The sequence below is a fragment of the Pipistrellus hanaki genome (genome assembly GCF_964339955.1).
Source record: "Pipistrellus hanaki genome assembly, chromosome: 9".
NCBI lineage: Eukaryota > Metazoa > Chordata > Mammalia > Chiroptera > Vespertilionidae > Pipistrellus > Pipistrellus hanaki.
The window spans coordinates 33,409,413-33,433,278 of record NC_140511.1 but is presented as its reverse complement, the minus strand read 5'-3'; the positions used below and the strand labels follow the sequence as shown (position 1 = coordinate 33,433,278).

At 41.7% G+C, this 23,866-nt stretch overlaps 1 protein-coding gene across 1 annotated transcript in view; it reads right to left on the bottom strand.

Moving 5' to 3' along the window:
• The window catches only part of SYTL2 (synaptotagmin like 2), a 66,341-nt gene that overhangs the window by 22,954 nt on the left and 19,521 nt on the right, over nucleotides 1–23,866 (bottom strand). Inside the window, exons 4-10 of the mRNA XM_084895297.1 lie at nucleotides 19,949–20,030; nucleotides 18,922–19,036; nucleotides 16,529–17,332; nucleotides 9,184–13,059; nucleotides 6,343–6,444; nucleotides 4,346–4,399; nucleotides 2,834–2,881 (exon numbers count right to left, since the gene is read on the bottom strand). Coding sequence (XP_084751423.1) covers nucleotides 2,834–2,881; nucleotides 4,346–4,399; nucleotides 6,343–6,444; nucleotides 9,184–13,059; nucleotides 16,529–17,332; nucleotides 18,922–19,036; nucleotides 19,949–20,030 — 5,081 coding nt within the window. The remainder of the gene's footprint in view (nucleotides 1–2,833; nucleotides 2,882–4,345; nucleotides 4,400–6,342; nucleotides 6,445–9,183; nucleotides 13,060–16,528; nucleotides 17,333–18,921; nucleotides 19,037–19,948; nucleotides 20,031–23,866) is intronic.

Here is a 23,866-nt window from a genome sequence, read left to right as displayed (position 1 = left end):
CCCTGAACTAGCACCAGCCTGCCTTGCTTCACAGATGGGCTTTGTCTGGGCATGTCTAAGTCGAATACAAGTATCAGGCATCTGAAGATTTCTCTGTGGCTCCTACTGGGTGGCCCCAGGCAGCAGCTGACTTTTCAACTTCCGGAAGACTTCAGAGCCAGTGCATCCTGTGGACAGCTTCAGGCCATACCAGATTACAGCTCTACATATCCACAAGCAACTTGGCTTCGAGGTCAAGTACACCCAGTGACACCAATAGCAATCAAGGCTCATCTACAACAAGCGTGCACACAGTCCACACAGGGGTGCATCTAGAGTGCCCAGCTCAGGTGACTGGGGAGGCTGAGCCACTGGGCCATACAGACACTTACTACATAAAGCCACTCTGCTAATTCCAAGAGACACAGCAGTTCTACCTAATACAAAGAAACAAGTACAGAGAAAGCAGTCAAAATGTGGAGACAACGAAACGTCATAAATGAAAGAAATGGAAGCAAGGAAACTACTGGATACAGAGTTCAAAACAATGGTTATGAGCTTGCTCAAGGATCTTAATGAGAGCTTCAAGGGATTTAGTGAGACTTTCAATGATCTTAAGGAGAATTTCAAATATATGAAAAAAGACCAGTCAGAATAAGCACACATTAACTGAAATAAAAAATAATTTACAGGGATTTAACAGTAGATGATTCTGAGAACTAAATCAATAATTTGAACTATGAGGAAGCAAAAAACACCCAATCAGAAGAGCAAAAAGAGCCAAGACCGGTTTGGCTCAGCGGTAGAGCGTCGGTCTGCGGACTGAAGGGTCCTGGGTTCGATTCCGGTTAAGGGCATGTACATTGGCTGTGGGCACATCCCCAGTATGTGCAGGAGGCGGCTGGTCGATGTGTCTCTCTCATCGATGTTTCTGGCTCTCTATCTCTCTCCCTTCCTCTCTGTAAAAAATCAATAAAATATATATTAAAAAAAAAAAAAAAAAAAGAAGAGCAAAAAGAATCCAAAACTATGAAGATAGTGCAAGGAGCCTCTGAAACAACTTTAAGCATACCAACATTTGCATTATGGGGATGCCAGAAGGAGAAGGGAGAGAGTAAAATATTGAAAACCTATTTAAAGAAATAATGACAGAAAATTTCCCCTGCCTGATAAAATAAATAGACTTACAATTCTAGGAAGCACAGAGAGTCCCAGAAAAATACAAAGAAATCCACAGTAAGATACACCGTAATTAAAATGCCAATGGTTAAAACAAAGAGAGACTCTTAAAAGCAGTTAGTTACATACATGGGAGCCTCCATATGACTATCAGTTGATTTCTCAACAGAAACCTTGCAGGCCAGAAGGGAGTAGCAAGAAATATTCAAAGTGATGAAGAGCAAGAACCCACAACCAAGATTATTCTACCCAGCAAAGCTATCATTTAGAATTGAAGGTTAGATAAAGAGCTTCACAGATAAGAAAAAGTTAAAGAAGCTCATCACCACCAAACCAGTATTACATGAAATTTTGAATTACATTAAAAAATAATTCTTTTTTATTGTTACTATTGTCTAAAGTTTTACATATGTCTCCTTTTTCCCCAATTGACTCCTCCCCCCATTCCCACCCTAGGCAAGCCCCCACCACCCCTATGTGTCTATGTCCATTGGTTATGCTAATATACATGCATAGAAGTCCTTTGGTTGTTCTCTAACCACCCTTCTTCTCCTACCATTTGTCTCTGAATGAAGGGTATTCTTTAAGAAGAGGAATAATAAGAAGAAAAAAGATAAAAATGTATGAATAGTAAAATGGCAGGAAATACATATCTATCGACAATTTGAACCTAAAAATCAAAATAAATGAACAAGAAATCCAATGAACAAAATAAACTGATGAATGAAATAGAACCAGAGGCATGGAAACATGGAACATACTGACTGATGAATCTCAGAGGGAGCGGGGAGGGGTGGTGGGAAGAGTTTAACCAAAGATCTTAAATACATATATGCATCACCTATGGACACAGACAATAGGTTGGTGAAGGCCTGGGACAGGGTGGGACCTGGATGGAGGGGAGTCATGGGGGTGGGAGGAGGAGGGCATCTGTAATACTCTTAACAATAAAAATTTTTAAAAAAAGATTCAGATGCTCACTTGATTTACATATTGAATATATATTATTTGCATCCAGTTTTAAACCTCAGCTTAAATCCTGTACATCATAAAATTGGCTTTCACAAGGTAGTTAGAGAGGCATATACAACCATTTGACATACCAACTGTCAAGTACAGTTTTTTCTTAGATCCGAATAAATTATAAATTGCTTTATATTTATAGTCTTGTGTAAAGGCCACAGAGATCCAATATGCAAGATCATACTTCAGATAAGAACACAATGCTTTAATTAATAAAGGAAAAAAATACAAAAAATATATGTAACTAGCAAAAAAAAAATCATACTGGAAAATAAAAGCCAAGTGATATTGGAAGGTGCCAACTTCATTTTAAGCAAAGACACAAAGAGCAGAGAGAATACCAAAAGGATAATATCCAGCATTAACATATATATATATATATATATATATATATATATATATATATATATAATTTTTAAAAAATATATAACCTTTTCTCAGTAGAACCACCAATTAACCTTTCAACACAGACAGTAGTAAAATGTTTTTAATACCACCCTTGCCAGAATGAAATAGTTTTTTTTTTTTAAGCTGCAAGAGTTTAGTACCAATAATAAAGCTGTGTTATTAATGGGGTTAGTCATTTCAGTATATTTCACACCAGGTACAGTGGCAACATTTAGTCATTTGTGAGAAAGAATCAGCTACTCACTTCCTGGTATGCGTTCATTTGTATCTGGTTCCTGATCTGCTTTTTGATCTGCTCAGAAGAGCAACAGCAAGAATAAATACCATTTTAACAGAAGGATGAGAAGAGACATGAAAGTAAAGCTCAAATGTCAGTTTCATGGCTGAGATGGCAGAATACACCGGACAGGCTTTCAGCCTGCTTTCATCCTTTCCCCAGTATGGCTCTTCGTTTGTCTCCTGTTCAACTCAAACTCCTGCATCCAGCATTGGAGCTGTCTAGAGTCCTTCCTCAGTTCACGAAAAGCCACAGCTTTTAAAACAGAAAGGGCACTGGACTAGGAGTAAGGAAGCCGAGACTCTAGTCCCTATGCTCCCAGGGACTGACTAGCTACAGGATCTTAGACAAGTTACCGAATTTCTCAGAGCTTTGCTTCACTGCAAAACAAAGATTAAAACCCCTGCCCCACCTACTTCTTTCTTTTTAAAATAGATTTTAAAATTAATTTTTAGAGAGAGATAGAAAGGGAGAGGGAGAGAGGAACATCAATTGGCTGACTCCTGCACACCCAGGGATCGAGCCCACATGCACCCTGACTGGGAATTGAACCTGCAACCTTTCGGTGCACAGAAGGATGCCCAACCAACTGAGCCACACTGCCCAGGCCCTCCCCCACCTATTTTCAACGAGGTTGTTGTAAACATAAAATGAGAAAGACAAGTCTGTTACATAAACGTAAGAAATGACCTCTGAGGACCTCTTGCTGCTTTTCTGTGGGAAAGCTCAGTCAATATACATTTTTATTATTATAGTGAAGGCTATTTAGAAAAGAAAATTCTAGCATACAAATATAAATTACACATTCACATCAATGCTGAGCTATAAATATCACACTCATTTCCATCCCCCATCCCTCCCCAATAAGGCAGTATTACCCTATTCATTTCATAGCTGAACCAAATAATACCTGATCCACTGACAAGCTCTGAAATCTTCTGACTCCTTAATGTCCAGAATCAGTTACTATTCCCCTCCGTCTGATGGTAGTTATTTACAGGAGGGCAGGCAGGAGCCCCACTTTTGTTCTGGGACCCTTCCCTTTGAATGTAAAGCTTTTCTGGGTTTGCCCAGAAAGATCTATCCGTGGAGATATAAGAATCAAACACAAGAATAATCTAACCCAGGAACCCACTGTCCGCTTCCTGCCTCCAAAGGGAGTTTTGCAGCGTCAGAGTAACAAAAATCGGCTCCTTCCCTTTGGAAATACAATTTCCTATTTATAGAAGCCCTCGCTTCCCAAGGGTCTCCCAGGAGGCGATCCTCACGATGCTCTCACCGGCAGGAGCCTCAGGCACACCAACAGTTAGAATTATAAGCACCCAGTCAGAGCCGTTCTATAAGAACTTAGGTACCATTCATCACATAGCGGCAAATGACGTCTCTCTTTTATCCAACCGCTGTGTGTCCCGGTGACTGCCCAAACCACCCACAACCTACAACACACAGACAGACATGCAGATACACAGAGATATTTACCATCTTCAGCACTACGCACTAATTCTTCTGGCAGATTATCTATCTTTGCTTGATCTGTGCAGGAGAAATTAACACACGGTTAACACATGGCTGACCCTGGGCGAGAGAGAACAATGAAAGCTCTCCCGGGAGTTGGAAGCAATTAGTCAAGATGCAGTGAGGGGTGCAACCAAGATGTCTCTCCCCAAATACTTTCTCTTTAGATTAGCCACTGGAGCCAGGGCCATCGCGAGGGAGCTCCTGTTTCAGCTCCGATGTAGCTTGCATCAGCACACACACTGCAGCGCAGGGACTCCGGAGGGTGAGGGGGTTAGTTCGGAGCAAGCGATTGGCAGAAAGCACGGGGCTGCCACAGCCTCTCTCTCCTGGAAAGGGTGGGATGCTAGCCACGACTGACACCTTCCCAAGCGCACGGTCACCAACAAGCATCTCTGTGCCCGCATCACCCTTTGTGTGTGTCCCCTGGGAGCCTTGCTTGGGAAGCTGACTTGAAGGGATGTGACTGGGGACCAGCTGCTAAGTGGAATCTTGGCAGGCTGCACCGAGTGTGGGTATCGGCATTTGGAAGGGAGGTTGCAAGAATACCCGTCTGCTGATGATAATTTTTTTTAACCCTACACATCCCTGAGTACTTTAAAGCTGCACCATGGAAATAGCCCCCATGTTTCATAGATGAGAGGTCTGCCAAATGGAACAATTGCTGCTAAGTTTTGTTGTTGTTGTTGTTGTTTTTCTCCTCTCCTCAGGGCCCAATCACCAACCTCCGGAAGAATCATCAGGGCTGTCCTAACAAAGGATTGGACTGCCTTCTCCGCAAGCATTCAGGCAGCTGTGGGGGTTGGCCACCTGTTGAAGAGGCTTTGGAGGGAATTCCTGCATTGGGGGGAGTTTGGAATGGGTGACCTTCAAGGTCCCTTCCAAGCCTGAGATGCCAGAGATCTTTGGCAGGGCTAGGACTGCATGCCTAATGGGGAACCCTGCCTTCGGAGCCCTGGGAATCTCTGCATTTTAGAAATTGTTAAGTGGAGTGTGTCTCCCCACCTTCCCCACCCCCCACTTTTTCTTTTTCCTTTTTAAATTCGTATAAAAAGTTTTCTGAACATGACAATGGTCCATTTTTTTTTATATGAATTTGACAATGGTTAACTTTCACTCAATAAATTTTCTCATGACCATCTGAGGGTGTATTTTAGCTTAATAACAATAAAAACAAAACCCCTAGTTAGTTCTACATCCTTTTGTCTGCCTCACAAGTCCCTATATTCATTATGTGCTCTGTTAGTACTCGAGACATCCTTCACCCAGGAAAGCAGCAGCCAGTGGGGCACAGTATGCCTCAAGTGTTGCGTGTCAGGAAGTCTTTGGGCTTAGAGTTCCAGTATCAAAAAGAAATGCATGAGAAGAAGGGATGAAAGGAAAGTCCTTGAAGCCAGGGACTAATTCATCTCCGTATCATGCAAAATTCATCAGCCATCCAACACTGTCATAAATGCTCTTGACAACATTCTGTTGATTCTGGGTCCCGGCTCTGCTGTGTGGTATTAAGCTAGTTCCTTTGCCTCTCTGAGCTTCACTGTCCTCATCTATAAAATAGGGATAACAACTTATCTTTCACAAGGTTTACTTATGCCAAATAAATAAAATGATGCGTATAAAACGCTTAGCCAAGTCTTGGCACCCATTACTCAATAAATGTTAGTAATTACTACTAGAATCACTAGCTGCCACTATCTTTTAAAACTCACTGTACTTGAGTAAACACTCAAACTGGGATTCTTCGATGGAAGGAAACCTGGTGTTCCAGGAACCAAACCTCATGCATTACTTCACAGACCGAGCTCCAGCCTCTTCAGCTCACGTGGGAAGGTCATTCTCATCTGTTAAGCCCCCCTTAGGGGTTTCAGTGCACAACAGCATGCAGTGAGGCCACATAGGAGCACATATGCATTCTTAAGCTTAGATGGGGGCACAGACAGTGGGGCAAACTGTATTCTCACTTGATGAATCTGATGAAATGTCTTCTAGACTTTTGGAAGGCATTTTCCTAGCAGCACTCCTTTCCAAAGTTTTCAAAACAGGACTGGGCTCTTCCTCTGAACCTGTTGTAAGACAAAACCGATGAACACTGCACAATGCAAAACACACACACCACCAAACTCTTAATAACCAATGGATATGGAAACGGTAGGTTAAAAGGAGGCATTAAGCCTCTACACTTTTGTTTACTCTATGAAGCACTTCACAGGAGAAAATAAAACTTCTTCATGAATAGGAGGTCCTTAAGAAAAACAACAATGTTCTTGGTCAAAAAATATTTGCAAACATAAATCATTCAGAAACAAGATTGCCACATTAGTAGAAATGTGATTGCCTAGTCTTCCACACCTCTATTTTAGGCACATGATTTGTTCTGTGCCAGGCTTTGAATCTTTCCACTTCATTTCTAACTTTTGAAGATTGCCACAAAATGGTTTTAGAAGCATTAAAAAAAATTAACTGAAAACCATAGAAGGCAGGATCCAGATGTTTAACATCTGCATATAATCGAATACACAGATGGCTGAATTCTGCAGATCAACAGATGTAGGCTTTTTGGGTTTCATGAGCTCATAAAATTTCCATAAAAATATTGGAAAATGACATGAGACAGTCAACTTTTTATTTTACGAAGGCATTTTCAAAAGAGGTGGTTGTGGATCTATCACCTACTAATGCCCTTTCTTTATAAAAGGAGGACCAAAGGAAAGAAAAAAGGCATAACCTCAGAATATATATATATATAACTAAGTACATATAACCTTACAAGAAATCTCTCTCGAGACAGTCCTTAATTGTTCTATTTTGATAGTGAAAACTCCATCATGGATGACCCCTGTCTGCATACTGTCATTTATCACTGCTATATTCTCAGTGCCTAGACAAGTGGTTGGCAAGAAGCATTTCAAAAAAATGTTTGCTAAGCCAATGACTAGTTCCATTAATGAATCAATCAATTTGGAACCATTTCTCCAGACAATATTTTACGGAAATGCATCCCAGTTCCACCCAATGTTAATGGGCATTCTACAGCAAATGGATTCTAAGATGAATTAGACTTGGATGCTCTGTGTTCAAATTTAAAAGGGTTCTCATTACAGGCCTTCTTGGAGACTTTAATGCTAATAATGTGCAGTCTCCCAGCATTTCTAAAAGTATCTGACCACAAAACTCCCCCTCAGCTCCCTTCCCCCCGCCCAAAGGAGCACACAGAGGCATTGGTTAGTTGAGAGCTGAACCACAAGCCAGAAGTGTCAGTCTGTTCACCAGAATTGTGGTGCCTTTGTAGCCAGGTTCCCCACTACTCTCATCTTACTCCACCTACTTGTTTTAAAATATAAAACTACAACTATGCCTTTTGGTACCTCTTATTTCACTTACAATTTTAAATAACTTCTCTGGACTCTGTCCAGGCTGTTAATATTATTTCATTTTCAGATTGGCTTTTTGCTGTTCAGCAGGTGATGCTGGTATACTCTAAACATAGCTCTACACACTAGGCAACAGTCTCCAATGTCAGTGCAAATGTAATAAGCTCTCCCCCTCCTCTGGGTCAGTTCACCGTAGAAACTCATTGGGGGTGGTTTAGTAAAAGTCTACTTCAGGTTTAACATGCTGACATACACACTCCTTCATACTCCTAGTTTCAGAGACTGGTATTTCACTTCCCTTTTCTTACCAGAAACACTTTTAGAGGGGCTTCAACTTGATGAATTAGGGCTAAAGATGGATTCTTTGGTCAGTTTTCAAGAGGCCCTACAGCTGCTTGCCAAGGAGCCAAACCTCACAAGTCAGCCCCTCAGCAAAGCTTATTTATTCTGAGACTGAAGGGAGCTAGAAAATGACAAGTCCTATTAAACTACCAGGAAGGTGATCAACGCTACATGTGCAACTTTGGTTAACATGTTCTGCCAGGGAGCATCCGTTATCACTTCATCACTCTAATTAGGTAACTTCTTATTTCTATTTGCTCCTAGGTTTCTTGGCTAAAACGCCTGTGTTGATCAGAAAAGCCAAACTGAGACAACCCTGTGTTTTATCGCCTGGCTGAAACCAATACCCACAATTCCCCTTAGATGAATGTGGCAATCGATTAAGATCTCCATCCACTTAGCCAAGGCTGGAGCCAAAGAAATTCATTAGGCCAGGCAATGCCCTTGTGTGGGACCAAGTGAAGTCATTTGACCAAAGTCATACTCTAGAACGGGAAGATGCTGAAGATAATTGAAAATGAGAGGGAGAGCGTGGCAACAAAAAACCTCAGCACAAAGTATCTGAGGGGAAAAAAGTGCCAACTTTCACTTTGTTCCTGGTATTTAGCCACTACTGTGGTAAACTATTGCTCCGAAAAGGGAAATTTGTGCTCATCTGTAGCAATTTCTTGCCACAAATCTTAGTAGAGACCTCTGTTTGGATTGCCAATTATGAAAGAAATTCTAATTACTTCCAAAGGAAAACTAGCTTGAATGTTAGAGGTAGCTTCTAACCCTGTCCCCCCCCCCCCCAATTCTTTAAAAATATTTTTGAAACTTAAAAGTTTTATTGTTTATTCATGAGAATAAAGTAAAATTTTAAAACACTGCCCTGTGGGTAAGACTCTATGTAACTTATTTGACTAAAGATGATAAAAGGAAATGTAGTTTTTATGAAGATAGACTAGGGAGAACTGAAGTGTTAAGAAGAATTTAGCACTATGTGGCAGTGGCAAATTAATTCCAAATTAGAAAGCGCTATCATCCTTTACATCATCATTCCATAAATCAACTAAGTAACCAACGGGTTAAAAACGTCAAAGTGCTCACTGGAGGTATTTCTCCAGCTTTCTGCATTAGGACCGATGTTTCCATCTGAAAAATCAGAGTCAGAGACACCTTCTTTTCCTTCCTCTTTCTCTTGTCTCTTGTAAGGCGATTCCAGAACCAGTTCTACTTTACTTCTCTTTGTAGAATTCTCCTTGTTGGTCAGGAGAGGAACAGGTTGCCTATTTCTGGACACATGGACTGTTTTGGGACCCTCTTTGCAGCCAGGCTCCCGAAAAACTCCTTCTCGAACCCCGGCAACTTCACTTTCACTCTCCCTGGGCTCTGGGGGCTTTGTGGTTTCAATGAGCCCTGTTTCATGGTCCTCAGAAAGGGTTCCAGGGATCTCAGCTCCACTCTCATAACCACAGACATCTACTGACAAACCACTCACAGCTTCTCCTCTCAGCCCTTCAGCCCAGGGGTTGACTCGAGGCTCAAACACATCACTCTTAAGCTTCATTTCAGGGGCCTCTTGGGTTCTCCCCAGAAACCTGGCCTGCTCTGGCTTGGAGGTCTCCTTCTCGGGAGTTCCTTCTTTCCCTGACACCTGGGGCTCATAAGGAGGAGCTTCAGATGATTCTCTAAGGAGTTTCTCAAAACCAATATCAAAAGCGCTCTCAGTTACTGCCGGAGCCTCAGCCTTTTGCACTGTTTCTTTTATTTCCTTGGGATGGAACCCAGAAGCAGTTGGCTTGGGCACCTCAGCACAACCTGCTGACTTGGACGGAGAGAGCATCCCTGGGTTGCTTTCAGATTCAGAGGAGAGAGTTTCAGTGGTTTCCTTCAGCAGTTTCTCTAAGCTGGCACTGAGTTCAAGGAGCCCTGATTTAGGTCGAAGAATTGTTTCCCTCACAATTTCTGTCACTTCCTGAGGTAGCTCTTTGCTGTCCTGAGCGACAGTGGAGCCAAATGAGTGAGGGATTTGTTCAGATAGAGACACCGGGGCAGCTAAATGAGAGGCGGTGTCATGAGTTTTATCAGGAACTGCCATCCTGAAGGAGTAAGCATCCTTTCTGTCTGGAACTGTCATGTCCACTGTAGCCGATGGTGGGATAGCTCCTGGGGAATTCGGAAGGCTACCTGCTGCTTGTCCTTCAGGAAATTCTGCTTTCACTTCTCCAGGAACGACTTCCCTCCCAACTGGATAAGGCAACATAGCTTCCCTAAGCAGCTTTTGTAATACAACATTTACGTCATTCAGGGCAGATTTGGGTGGAACAATGACTTTTTCCACAGTCTCCGAAACTTCCCTTTGAGGAGGTAGTGCCTTATCCTGGGGAGCGAGATGAGCGTCGCTGGAAGAAGGCATATCTTGGGGAGATTTGGCCTCAATTCCCAAAGAGTCCTTTCTGTGAAGATGGGAAGGTTGGTCCACTGGGTGAGAACCCCCTGCAGCCATCTGAAACAAGTTTTCTGAGTTTAGCTGGTACTCACCATTTTCTGCTTGAGGGGGGAGAGCTGTCTTTCCGAGAGTTTCTTTCCCCCTTGGAAAAGGAGCGATGATCTCTCTCTGATGGGATGATGAGCTGTGACTCTGTTCTACACCTTTTTCAAAAACTCTCCTCTCTCCAGGCTCAGAGTTGATCTTCGGGGTGATGGGTTCCAACTTGGTTTGCAAGGGAGAGGAGGGCAAAGTCCCAGTTCCTTCCTTCAGGAGTTTTTCTAGACTGGCAGCCCAGGTGCTTGGCTTGACCTTTAGAGGAGCTACTGTTTTGTCTACCTGCTCGTTAACGATGTCCCGAGGTCCTTTGGCTGCTTCCTCAGCATCTGTCTTCCGAGGCCACGTCCCGTTTCCAGAAGCACCTGGTTCAAGCACTTGGTGTCCGTGAACTGTTTCACCAGAAGGTTGGATTGCTGGTGTCGAAGCTTCTGAAAGGAGCTTCTGTAAGCTGTCATTCAAAGTGTCTTTGTAGTTTTTAGACATAACACGTGTTTTCGCTATGCATTCTTGAATCTCTTGGTCTGAGCAATCTTTTTCTTCCTTGAACACTGGAGTGACCAACCATTCCATATTCCTTTGCACATTTTCTTTTGGTGACTCATTTCCTGGCAACAGAGGAGGGGACTTTGTGGGTGGTTCCAATGGAAATGTGCTTTTCAGTGGTAATACCTGGAGTCTGCACTTCGAATTTAATCCCTCTATTTCCTCTGTTGCTGGAAGTTCTGGGGGGCTTAGAAATGTCTCTATTTCATGGGCATTTTCTCCTGAAGATTTGAGGTCATGGAATTCTTTGTGTTTCTGGCTATTAAAAGGTGCGGAATCTTTTTGGCTTGTTTTGGTGGTGTTTTTCTCAACATTATCCTGAATGTTTGAGTTGGCTCCTAAGTCCCAAAACTTTCTTAAATTCTCAAATTGGGAGTGATTATAAACCTGTTCTGTACTGGGTTCATCCATTCTTTCTTTTAGGGACATAACTTTAAAGTTGGGATTTGTTTCAGCAATTAGGGGTCTGTCTTTCTCCAAAGAAGCATGTATTTCACTCCCAACATTTGAAGGATGCTGCAGTACCGGTAAAGAGAGGTCTCCTCCTGAATGCGAACTGTCCGCCACTGGCCGTCTTTTTAAAGGCTCATTGATCTTATTCTGAAACAGAGATGCTTTATCTGATTGGTCAGCAGAAGGGTAATTTTTGGTTGGGCCTGATATTTGGGCTCCAGTCTCTTTAGGTTTGTTTAAGGAATAAGAACTGGAGAGATGAGCTACTTGGCCATCCTCATCTAGGACCACTTTTTTGGCAGTGACTTGATTATATTCATTCTGGCCTGTAGATATGTTGTCCATGGACCTCCCAGGCTGATAGACTTTAGCAGAAGGCGGCCCCTGACTGTGTGAAGACTTGGGTTCCTTATGAGAGACTCTGGCTGCAGCATTCTCACCTTCCCAAAAGGATATCCTGTCACTCACTCTTTTGTATTTCTCTCTTTGCACTTTGTTCTCGGGAACCTCACCAGCTTCTTGTGATAGTTGGACCTCAGGCTTCTTCCGAGGAGACTTGTTGCTGGCAGCCCCAGGAAGCAGCTCAATATTCTCTGGCTCTGCCGAAGCTTTCAGGAAGTGAGTATCTCCTCCTTTGCTCTCTCTCCCTGACTTCGTGTTGTCTTTTGAACTTGGTTCTTTGACGATTTTTGCAGAGTCAAAATTCACCTCTGAGTTTCCTGTCTCTTTTTCATAAACACGAAGCTTGGGCTCTTCTTCCCCTAAGCTGCCAACATCCTTAATGTTGCATGGAACTTGGCCTGCAGCATCAGATTTACTGAGAGCACTATAGGGATAGTTACTGGTTTGGTGAGGTATCCCATTTCCTGCGTCTCTGTGTTTTGAAGCTTGAGGATAGTCCATAGTTTTACTCTTTTGATTTGGACTGTGGGTTTCAAGTGGTTGCAATATGCCCGGACCTTCTTTACCTTGTTGGGGCAAATTAATAGATTTGGATTTGCTATCCACATTACTATCTTGGCAATTTCCAGGAGGCAGCACATGTCCCTCTGCCTGGAACATCAAATCAGATCCCATAGGCGTCAATTCAACATTGGTGGATAACAGAGCCTTAGAGCCATTGTCTTTTAGACTGGTATCATCTGTCACCACGGCAATAGAAGCCTGTGGTTTTGAGTCTGCTTTTTCTCTGGGCTCTGTTCCTTGGGGCTGTTGAAGAGGTGACTTACTGTCATCTAAATGAGAACTTCGGTTAAACCAGTCTAGGACTTTCGATATGGAATCATCGGTTGTCTTCCTTATCTCAGTGGCATGTGGACCAGAGTGGGAGAATGTCTTAGCTTTTAGAGCCTTGAGAAGAGGAGGCTTACCTTGCTGATGGTCTCGAGAGCTGCGATCTGGCACCTGAGAAGGCTCAGACTCAACATGAGACCGTTCATCTGCAATATAGAAATGCTTTTCTAAATAAGAAAAGAGAATGCTTAAACAATTATTATTCAACCACTCACAGTATCTTTTAAAACGGCACTTTGTATTTACATGTCCCACACTACTAATTTTTTATATCAGCTTTATTCGGGGTTTATAATGTAAACCTTACTAATTAAAATATTCTGCCAAACATGCCTCTGTCACAGTAAAAGAAGAAACATAGGAAGTATAGGGTATAGATCAAAGTGGGAAAATTTCTTGGTAGCCTTTTAAAAATTCATGTAAATTTTGTATTCTGCTCCATGCTACATTTTATATACTCATTTTCTCTCACTCTCAAATCTTTGCATAAAACTGACCTTCCAGGAAGATACAGGTTGATTTTATGACTCCACCTACCCACTAGCATACTCGTAAACCCTGGAGGGTTTATACCCAAGTTTGAGGAACATAGACTGAGAAGATTTCAAGAATTGGAAAAACAACTTTCAAGGAAGATTTAACAATGAGTTCCCTCCAGAATACTAGAATGGAATGATGAGGATATTTGTACTCCTGTGTCACACTCTTGATCTATTAAACCAGAATCTCTGAAGATGGGGCCCAGGAATCTTTACTAATAGCCATCCCTATGACTCTCTTACATGTTGGAGTTTTAGGACCATGATCTTGAGGGTAACCCTTTGTTATCCTCAACTCCCCTCCTATAATTTGTGACTTAGAAGTAGTTTTTATGAGCCAAATAAACTAAAATGAGGAGTGATGGAGAATGTGATTTTTACCTGATGTTGGCTAACCAATGGCTAAGAGGATAGAGAAAAATACTGAACTTCTTTCTAAGCCATCAAAAAAGAGAGAGAATCCTTTCTGAGCTTTAATCACAGGGCACAGGGTACATGTAGATAAGAGAACTCATACATTCTTCCTCTTTAGTTAAGATTCAGGTGTTTCTGCCTTTCTCCCTCTTCCTTATCAATGCTAAGTAATGCTTGTTCCTGAAAATTATGTGAGTTGAATTTTTATGAAGTCAACTACATTTAAATGCACTAAAGGGCATGTTAGTTAATAAAATTATATTTTAATTTTATTCAACTAATTAAATATAAAAAAAGTCTTATACAATAATTGGCCCATAGAAAGTATTGGTTTGTTTGCTTCTTTACCTACACTTTGTAGGTAAAGTAATAATTGTGAAGTTTATTTGAGAAATCTATAAGAATTCTGTTAGTCTGTTTAACAGAAAAATACTCAATGATGAAAAAATACTCGTGATGCTGTTGCCAAAAAAAGAATTCCAGGAAATATAAACATAATTAAAAATTATATTCATGCCTGAAAATTATTGAAAGGCTCTACAACGGAATGTTAGCAACAGTTAGTAATGGGTAATGATGTCACAGGTGATATTTGTTTTATTCTGAGTGCATTTTTTCTTCTTTATTTTTTAAACAAAGTGAGTTATAGGGAGTGATGGCAAGAGGAGCCAATTTTGCTTCTATCCCTTCATTCCCGGATCGCATATATTTTAGCTATTGAGGTACTGCACCATTTATCAGCTGCTGGCTCTGTCCATCCTAGGGCATGTCTCCTTTTAAAAATGTTTTACAATGAAAGTTTATTACTTTTAAAATAAGAACAGTTGTTGTAAAAATTGGATGCCAGGCAATGTTTTGTTTCCTTTAAGGAATTCTTTTGTTTTATGTTTCTCTAGGATGAGTGTGATGTTTATTTCCTGAAGCTCAGAGCTAAAAGTCAAACCCTTATAATTTGCAGAAATTTTCCTTTTTTTTTTTGGTCCTTATTCTATGCTCCATTTTTTACTTTATACTTCTGTGGTAAGCAGGAGAAAAGCAGGACTTTGTTTATAAGCGCTGAGGCCAGAAGGCCTGTCAAACTGATGATGCCTTCCTCCCAACATTCACGGTCAGTTTCTATTTAAAAGTCAGAAAGCACAAATAAGTAGTTAATACAAAATGTCAAAGACATTCTTTGAAAGCAGGTACAGACTGAAAAACAGAAAAGGTTTACCATATTTCATCTATGGGTTATAATAATGGGAAATATTGCCAAAGAAATGTCCTTCATCTTTTGAATAAACATTTAAGTAAGTGTCATCCAATTATTTGCTAATAATTACTCAAACTTTAATAATTTCCTTTAATATGAATTCATTTATTTCTTAAAGAAGCACCTTTATTTTAATTTAAAAAATCCTATTCTGTTCAAATGATTTTAAATGTCCAGGGGTAGCGGTGGTGAAAATGCTTTAACTTTTAAAATGTAGTTTTCTGAACAACTGTGAAAACTGGAGAGCTGAGCAAAAGTGACTCAGGGTTAACTTAATACTGACTTGATAAGGAAGAAATTAGAAACCTGATGGGTTAGGAACCTGACTGTTGTTACCGTAACTATTCCTTACAATAAAGAAATAATCACAGCCCTAGCCAGTTGGGCTCAGTGGACAGAGCAGCTGCCTGCAGACTGAAGGGTCCCAGGTTTGATTCTGGTCAAGGGCACATGCCCAGGTTATGGGCTTGATCCCCAGTGTGGGGATGCAGGAGGCAGCTGATCAATGCTTCTCTCTCACATTGATGTTTCTATCTCTCTCTCCTTCTCCTTTCCTCTCTGAAATCAATAAGAAAATATTTTTTTAAAAAGAGAAATAATCACAGGGCTAGATGAAGACTTATTGAAGATGGGTGAGAGTACACAAAATGATTTTCACCATTGTTTCTGTTTTTTACAGCATAAGAATTATGAAGTGATCATATGAGTATGGGAAAGCTGTTTGAGGCATCCCTTGAGAGTTGTAGAATTTGAGAGAGAGAGAGAGAGAGAGAGAGAGAGAGAGAGAGAGAGAGAGAGAGAGAGAGAGAGCGCGAGTGCGCGCTAGTTAGCTATTTGGCAGGAAAGGCAGCATTCTTATTGCCTCAACTCACACCAGCTGGAAGAGAAAGTTGCTTTGGAGCTTTTAAAGGACAAGAACAAATGGCTAGAGGCCCTGTGCAGGCCACAGTAAGTGCTCAGCGTCCACTTTCCTATCCTTTGAGGAGAAGACATTGAAGTTTCTCTTGCAATAAAAAGAGAAACCAAAGTTGGGTTAGATGGCAATTGACATTTGAATTAGGTAAGTAATAATAATATATATACTCAATTAAAAAAAGTTATTAGCATATCTTTAAATCTTACCCTGTACAAAAACCTCGATATAACTCAACACATGGTAATCTGTTTAAATAATTGATATGATTACAGTTTCAGGTTAAAACATAATGGGCCAGAAACTGTGCTATCCAGGTTCTTTTCATTATTAGGTGGTTGAGGAAAACCTACAAACCCATGAAGAGGTGTAAGCATCCCCCGGTGGCATCTGCCTGGATCCCAGCTGGAATGGCCAGGAGGCCAAATGCAGCTTCTACAAGGCTGGCCGGTAGTGACAACTACAAATTACAAACCTGGTACTGACAACTCTCTTACCAGCAGGGCTTTTGGACAATTCTGACTCAAGCCTTGATAGTTCTGACGATTTAGCTTCGTGTTCCCTGATGGTGGGCGAATTCTCACTGGACTGTGGTCTTCCCAGTAAAACTTCCGAGGGGGAAGGCTGCCCATTACTTGGAGAAGGACCGGAAATCTTTGGCTGATTTGTTTCGTGTTTCAATGCACTTGGGCTTGAGGCTGATCGAGGTAAAGGCAAAGGCTCTCTGTAGTGAGAGGGCGTAGGGTCCTTCCAGAACTCGTCCTCGTCCCCGACATCTTCTGTTCCATTCTTCAACCTGTTGGACTCTAAAACTCTGAACTCTCCCACTTCCCGGCCTTGGATGAGCCCGGGACTCCTAGGGAGCTCTTCCTTCACCGCAGAGAACCTCACGTGCTTCAGGGGCTCCTGTGCCCCGGAGGAGGACTCGTCTTCTAAAGAATGCTCCTTCTCAGAGATCCTCTCGTGGATGGTGAGGCCCGGTGACCCAATCTTGCTCTTGGGTTCGAAGCCCTGATGGAAACGGACAGTGTCTGAGTCGGTGCTGCTGGAGCTGGAGTTGCGCTTCAGGATCCCTCTCGGAGCCCCCCTGGCCTTCAGGAGGTCTGTCCTTTGTCCGGGAAAGGGCTGGTGATCGTCCTGCTTTAGATCAGGCGACTTGTAGATCATTTTCCTGGCTTTGGGGATGGGAGGTTTGATGTGGGACCCACTCTCAGGGCCTGGAAGAGTCTGCTTTGGGTTCTCTAACGTTTGGCTTGAAGAATCCAGGATAGGTGACTCTCCTTTGGACCCTGATAATTCACCTGAAAATTATAACACATTAGGCTCTTTTCATTATTGGTGGAGAGTAATATGTAATTTAAAATACCTGTCATAAACGTTATATTTAGCAAAAGTATTAAAATATTACAGACAATAGAGTATGTGGTATAAATGCTGACCTAATTAAAAAAGGCTTTTTAGCATGCATGTACTTCATTGATCTGTACACTTAAGATTACTGTGCTTTACACACATACTTTGTGGTAGTTTATACTCAATAAAAAAAGTGTTTTTTGTTTTTTTTTAAAAAAAAAACAACAATTTAAAAAAATTCCTCATAGAGGCGAAGGAAAAACACAGAAGTCACTTAAATAATTTATACATGAAAACCAAAACTATGAACGCAAATAAAACAAAACTCAATACCTAGAACAAAAATTTACTTTTGTCAAATGTTATAAAAAGGTAATGTGTTCCAGTGACTTTTTTCTTTTTCTTTTCTTTCTTTCTTTATTTTTATTTTTTTAAAAATATATATTTTATTGATTTTTTACAGAAAGGAATGGAGAGGGAGAGTTAGAAACATTGATCAGCTGCCTCCTGCACACTCCCTACTGGGGATGTGCCCGCAACCAAGGTACATGCTCTTGACCGGAATCGAACCTGGGACCTTTCAGTTCACAGGCCGATGCTCTAGCCACTGAGCAATACCGGTTAGGGCCAGTATAATATTTTAAGCTACGTAAAGTATTCCCAATCAACAGGGAAAATATACCAAGGCTGGTGTGGCTCAATTGGCTGCAGTATCATTCCATACACCAAAAGTTTTTGGGTCAGGGTGGGTACTAAAGGCAGCAGATCAATGTTTCTCTCTATATATGTTTCTCTCTCTCTCTCTCTCTCTCTCTCTCTCTCTCTCTCTATCTCTATCTCTATCTCTATCTCTCCCTCCTTCCTTTCCTTTAAAAATCAATGAAAATATATCCTTGGGTAAGGATTAAAAAAGAAAACACAATAATGTTAAAACAGGCTAACTGAAAATTCTAACTTCACTTTCAATTGTTAATTTTCTACCCTTTGTCCAATCTTTAATGTTTGTGAAATTTTCGTACAGTTACTTTGTCTAGCGTTTCCTCTTAGGAAGAACGGTAAAATTCTGTAAGAGGCAAACTTAAACTAATTAAGTCACAAACCTGACCTAATGCTCCTGAGGGACTGCGCTCATGATTACAGGCTAGAAGATCATGACATTGACAAGTGGCCTTTTTCTTTTGAGGCAAACTTTACATTTTCAACAGAACTGTGCCTACATGTGGTAGACGTCCAATAAATGCTGTCAATGAGTGACTGACAGCCCCTGGTCCAAAAATTTCCCAGTTCACTGAGGGGGAACCCGAGGCATAAAGGTTACACCAGTGTGAGTTCCAAGACTGGAATGCACGAACCTCCAGCCTCTAAAGTTTCTGCTTCCCTCCCTCCGTCAGGAAACCCATGGGCATAGCAGAATAAGAAAACCATCAGGACCTTCCACCTTTGTCTAAGAAGTTAATGTAATTAAAGGAACTCTGAGAATTTCCTTTCTCACAGATAACACAGATAAAAATACGTAGTCCATAAAAATAATATTTACCCTCTTTTGAAGTCTGAAAGAAACCAGTCCTTCCATTTCTTGACTGCTCGTTTTTGGTTTGTGGAGATAAGTGATCTTCTGGCAACTTGGAGCTATTAAATGGATTCTTCCTTTGCTGGGGAAAAACATTGTTTATTAAACTCATTTTCGATGTCAAAACAGCAACTCAGTGTTAGCAAATGCTTCTTAGCTCCAATATTTGATAGTTTTATTCAGTAAAATCTATCTGTCATGTTTGAAAAATGTTTACCCTGGTTAGTCAGGGTAGCATAAAACTATTATTCAAAATATACTCAATCCCAGAGTTCTATAACATTAGACCAAAACCAGGCATTCAAATCTGTATTTCACATTTGACAGAGGTGAGAAAAACTTAGGCTTGGATATATCAAAGAGCTGGTCAAGGTCAAGGTAAACCTGAAACTCTAATAAGGGCAGGTTCCCTCCAGTGCTCTTTCTACCAGTGAGACTCTCATTGTGCAGAAATATGTACTAAATATAATTGCTAGAAATCTGTACTAAATATAAATTATCAAGATATTTTGAAGTATTTATAGTCACTACTATAATTATTAATTCTGATGAAGAATGGGTATCAGTAAACAGAATTTTTAAATTAACATAAGACTAAATATTAATGTTTACTGTCTATAGTTTCATAAATAGGCAATTCCCTCCCCCAAGCTAACCTCTAATAGAGAGTCAGGAAGCTATGAATAGGAATAAGAACTCACATGGCACTAATAAGTCACATTCTGTAAGCTTAAAACAAGCAGCCCCCAATAGTTTCAAACTTTTTATTCCCTAGGGCAAGAAATTTTGGTCTTCAACGTGATATACCAATAACATGGTATTCGTTAACTTTCCCAGCACACGAGTGACTTTTATGTTAAATAGTAAACATTGTCTGTATCTGGTACAAAAAAATGATACTACAAAATCTTCTTTATTTCATATTGCTGTGATAAAATGAGAAAAATGGCATTCCTGTCAAAAGTAAGATTTCTGAGGTCTGAGCTCAGTCTACCTTAGCTGAAGAGGCAGCGGAGTTCCTGGAGTTTTCCTGGGACGTATCAATCATGGTGGAAGCTGGATCTGCCACGCTGGGACTGCAAAGAAACAACGATGCAGAGAATAAAAACTTACCCTCTGTGGAAGCATAAATCATGCCTCTAAAGCCCAAAGCTATTAAGACAGGAGAGGAGAGGAAGTTTGTAAGATCAAACTGGCAGGAAGGGAAGGGAGTTGAGCTTAGAAATTAAGCAGGGAAGCGAAGGAAATGGCAGAACAGATATGAAAGGTCAGCATGAGACAAGACGAAAGAACCCAGTGGAAGTCCCGAAGTTTATATCACGGTGCCAGGCGCAGAGGGATTCACCATTTGCATTTATAGAAGTGAACTTGTCTCAAAGTCAGGCGCTAACATCAGATGCAGACAAGAGTGAGCAAGTGATCTCAAGGAAAGAACATCGTTGCTGAAATACAGCTCCAAAGAGTCCGTAGGTCAGGGCCACAACAGCAGTGCTCACTCTAACTCAGGTAGCAGACATCAAAGAGAAGATGCAGGTGAGACAAGTGATTCAGAAGAAACAGAAGGAGCCAAAACTGGTTTGGCTCAGTGGATAGAGCGTCAGCCTGCAGACTGAGGGGTCCCAGGTTCGATTCCGGTCAAGGGCATGTACCTGGGTTGTGGGCATATCCCCAATGGGAGGTGTGCAGGAGGCAGCTGATTGATGTTTCTCTCTCATCAATGTTTCTAACTCTCTATCTCTCTCCCTTCCTCTCTGTAAAAAAATCAATAAAATATATATTTTTTTTTTTAAAGAAAAGAAAAAATAAAAAGAAGCAGAAGGAACAGCAGATCTAAGGAATTCTGTGCAATAAGGCTGAAGGATTTGGGCAACTTACTGAGAACTTTCTGCCAAACTCTGCAGGCTAGCCAGCTGAGTTCTTGTTCATATACAATACAAGAGGGACAGGGACAAGCACAGATCCGGAAGAGGGTGGGAGGTTAGAAGCCTGGAGAAGGCTTAGAGGGGCGAGAAAGATTCTCTAGACCACGATTCCCTCCTGAAGGAATGGACAGACCCAGGGTGAGAGTAGGTAGGAGTGAATGGAGAAAATGAGTTGAGCAGTCTCTCTCCGGAACAGCCTCTCCCTTCGCTATTTAGTAAGAAGGGCAAAAGAGGGTCACAGTAACTCCGGAGGGGGAGGAAAACCACCTGCTCAGACTTCCTGTTCCAGTGGCCTTGCCGCAGGCATAAGAGGTGAGGTCACTATTGGCCAAAACCACGTGTCCTATTAACCTCCACCAATCCTCTTAGTGACATCATAGATTCAAGAATAGGGAAAATACCTCTGAGGGTGCTGGCTTTCCACCATGCAGCAAAGGAACTGGAGGCTGGGGAGGGGAGCAATTGGCCCCAAAGCTACAAAGCCTTGCTCAAGATTATTGCCATGAAAATCATGGGCTAGATGTTCCTGCAGCTTCATTTCTTTTCCTTCCCTCTGCACTTCCACTGTTATTTTTGTGCAGAGTTAGCCCCAGGAGCAGGCTGAAATTCTGAGGAAGCCATTCTTCCTTTTGTTACCTTCCTCATTGTTCCAGAAAGGAATTACAGCAGATGAAGCAAATGCATATAACATACATCTGATCACATGAATGGGAGAGGGGGAGGATGGGGAGGGGAAGGAAACGGAACAAGAATAAGAACTTATAATAGAGGCAGAAGCAAGGCTAATAGAAAAACACATTATAGCAGGCTATTCTTACAACAGGTGGGCACAAGCTTGACTCAACTTCTCTAGCACCCAATGTGAGAGCAGAAATCTGGTCACTTATAGAACTCACAGTTTCCATTCAGTGAAAAACAATAGCTCAGGACTAGAAAGTAATTTCTCTTGGGTGTCACTGTAAGAAGCCGGTGAGTATTGTGAGAGACCTTATGCTCAGTTTCTCAGAGGGTTTTGTATCATCTTCCTTAGTACATAAAGCAGTCACATAATAATCAGACAAACCGAGCCAGGTGCTGATGATGGTCAGGGTCTCCATGGAATACCCAACTTCTCCGGCTGCCTTCATCTTTTCCACTCACCAAGAACAAAGGCCAGGCAGAGCCTCTAATTCTCCTTGCTCTGTTCCCTGGAAACCCAGCCCTGAGTGACCATCATGTTGTCCCCTCCTTCCCAGAGATAAAACCAGACTCTTACTAAAGTCTATCCAGCTATGTGTTTTATGTCTATTCTGCAACCTCGCTCTGCGTATACATATCTTCTCTCTCATAGTAAACTGGGAGATCCCTCAAGAGTATCTTGACTACCCTTATATCCCTGCAATGCCTTGTATGGTGCCTGATACACAACTGGTGAATGACTGAACAAATGAAGGCCAACGGAGCCAGCCAGTGGCAGGCAAGGCAGCAGCAGACAGGTGACCGTGCTTTGTTTTATTCTTGAGATCCAAGTTATTTGCCAAATTACAATGAGGCCCATTATTTAGGTTTTAAACAAAATGTCTTTGTCCTGCTATTCAGAAAGCAAAAGAGAGGAAGAAATGAGGCATTCAGAACACAGGGCCTGACACTAAAATACCAGAAACACACAGAATTCCCTGGGTTACCTTGTAGTTGGGATGGGGGAAGGGAGGGGAATGGGATGAGTATGGAATACTTGATTAGCTTAATTTTAAAAAATTAACAGGTGTGTAATCCTCAAGTTCTGTCTCTTAAAATATAGCTATTTCCTAGATTAAGCTCTGGCTTTTCTTCTCTCAAGGAATACAGTAATGGTATGTTTGCCTGCCTTCTATTGGGCAACCATCATGACAGTAATCCTCTTTCTATCAATTGATCTTTGCAACATCCCTATGAGGTCTATATCCCTCACCTCATTCTACTTGTGAAAAAAATTGAGGCTTGGAGAGGTTAAGTAACTTGCTCAATGTCACAAAATTAGTTGTGAAAGAGTTGGGGATTTGAACCAAGTGTGTCTGGCCCTGACTCCAAAGACAATCATCCTAATGACTAGGCTATACCTCCTATTGCTTGCCTTAGCAAAGCGGTGACATATGGCCAGAGGATTGGAGTTACGTCTGGGTGATTCTTTCTTCCTAATGACTCTTACGTCTGTCACTTCCTGCCACCTCCGTTATTTCTGTCAAGTATATCAATGTCACATCTGACCTCTGACGCCAGAGTTCCACTCTCCTGAGCCATTCAGCATTCCACCACCAAGCTGCAATTGTCTAAAGCACGATGGTGACCCTGGCTCTCTTCTGCTCATCACCTTTTCCTGGATCCTCAAGGCCTGTGGAACCAAGTCTGAACTCCCAAAACGGACACGGAGATGTTCCACCACCTTCCCTAATATAACTTCTCAGCTCTTCGCTCTGTTGACCCTTCCTGCCAAACAAAGTGGTCTATACACCCACTGTCCGCAAACCTCACCTGCCTCTACTGTCTCCACCCAACCTGTCCCTCAGCTCCTCCCTCAAGTGCGTGCTCTGTTCTCTTTGCCCAAATCCTTGCTTTCATCTCCAAGTCCACTCCAAATCCCACCTCCTCTGTGACACTGCTCCAGTATCAGCCCAGCTGGAGACGGGTCTCCTCGTCTCAAATCTTACAGTGTTTTGGATTAGGAATTCGCTCCCTGCCTGGCACGATTTGTTATCATGCGAACAGATACGCTAATACAGATGCATTTATTTTTCATAAGATAATATAGTCTCTTTATAGCCAGATACTATGTCTTTGGGGTCTTAGAATCCCTCTCTAAGGGCAGCAGGCTGTGCCCGACACATAAAAGATATTCAATACATTCCACAAGATGAGCTTTTTAAGCTGTGAAGCATGCCAGATTCTACGCCCTATGCTCTAAAATGTCTTCCCTCAGGCACCCTTGAAAAACTCCCTGCAGCACTAGAAGGAACACTTACACAAAACTGTTT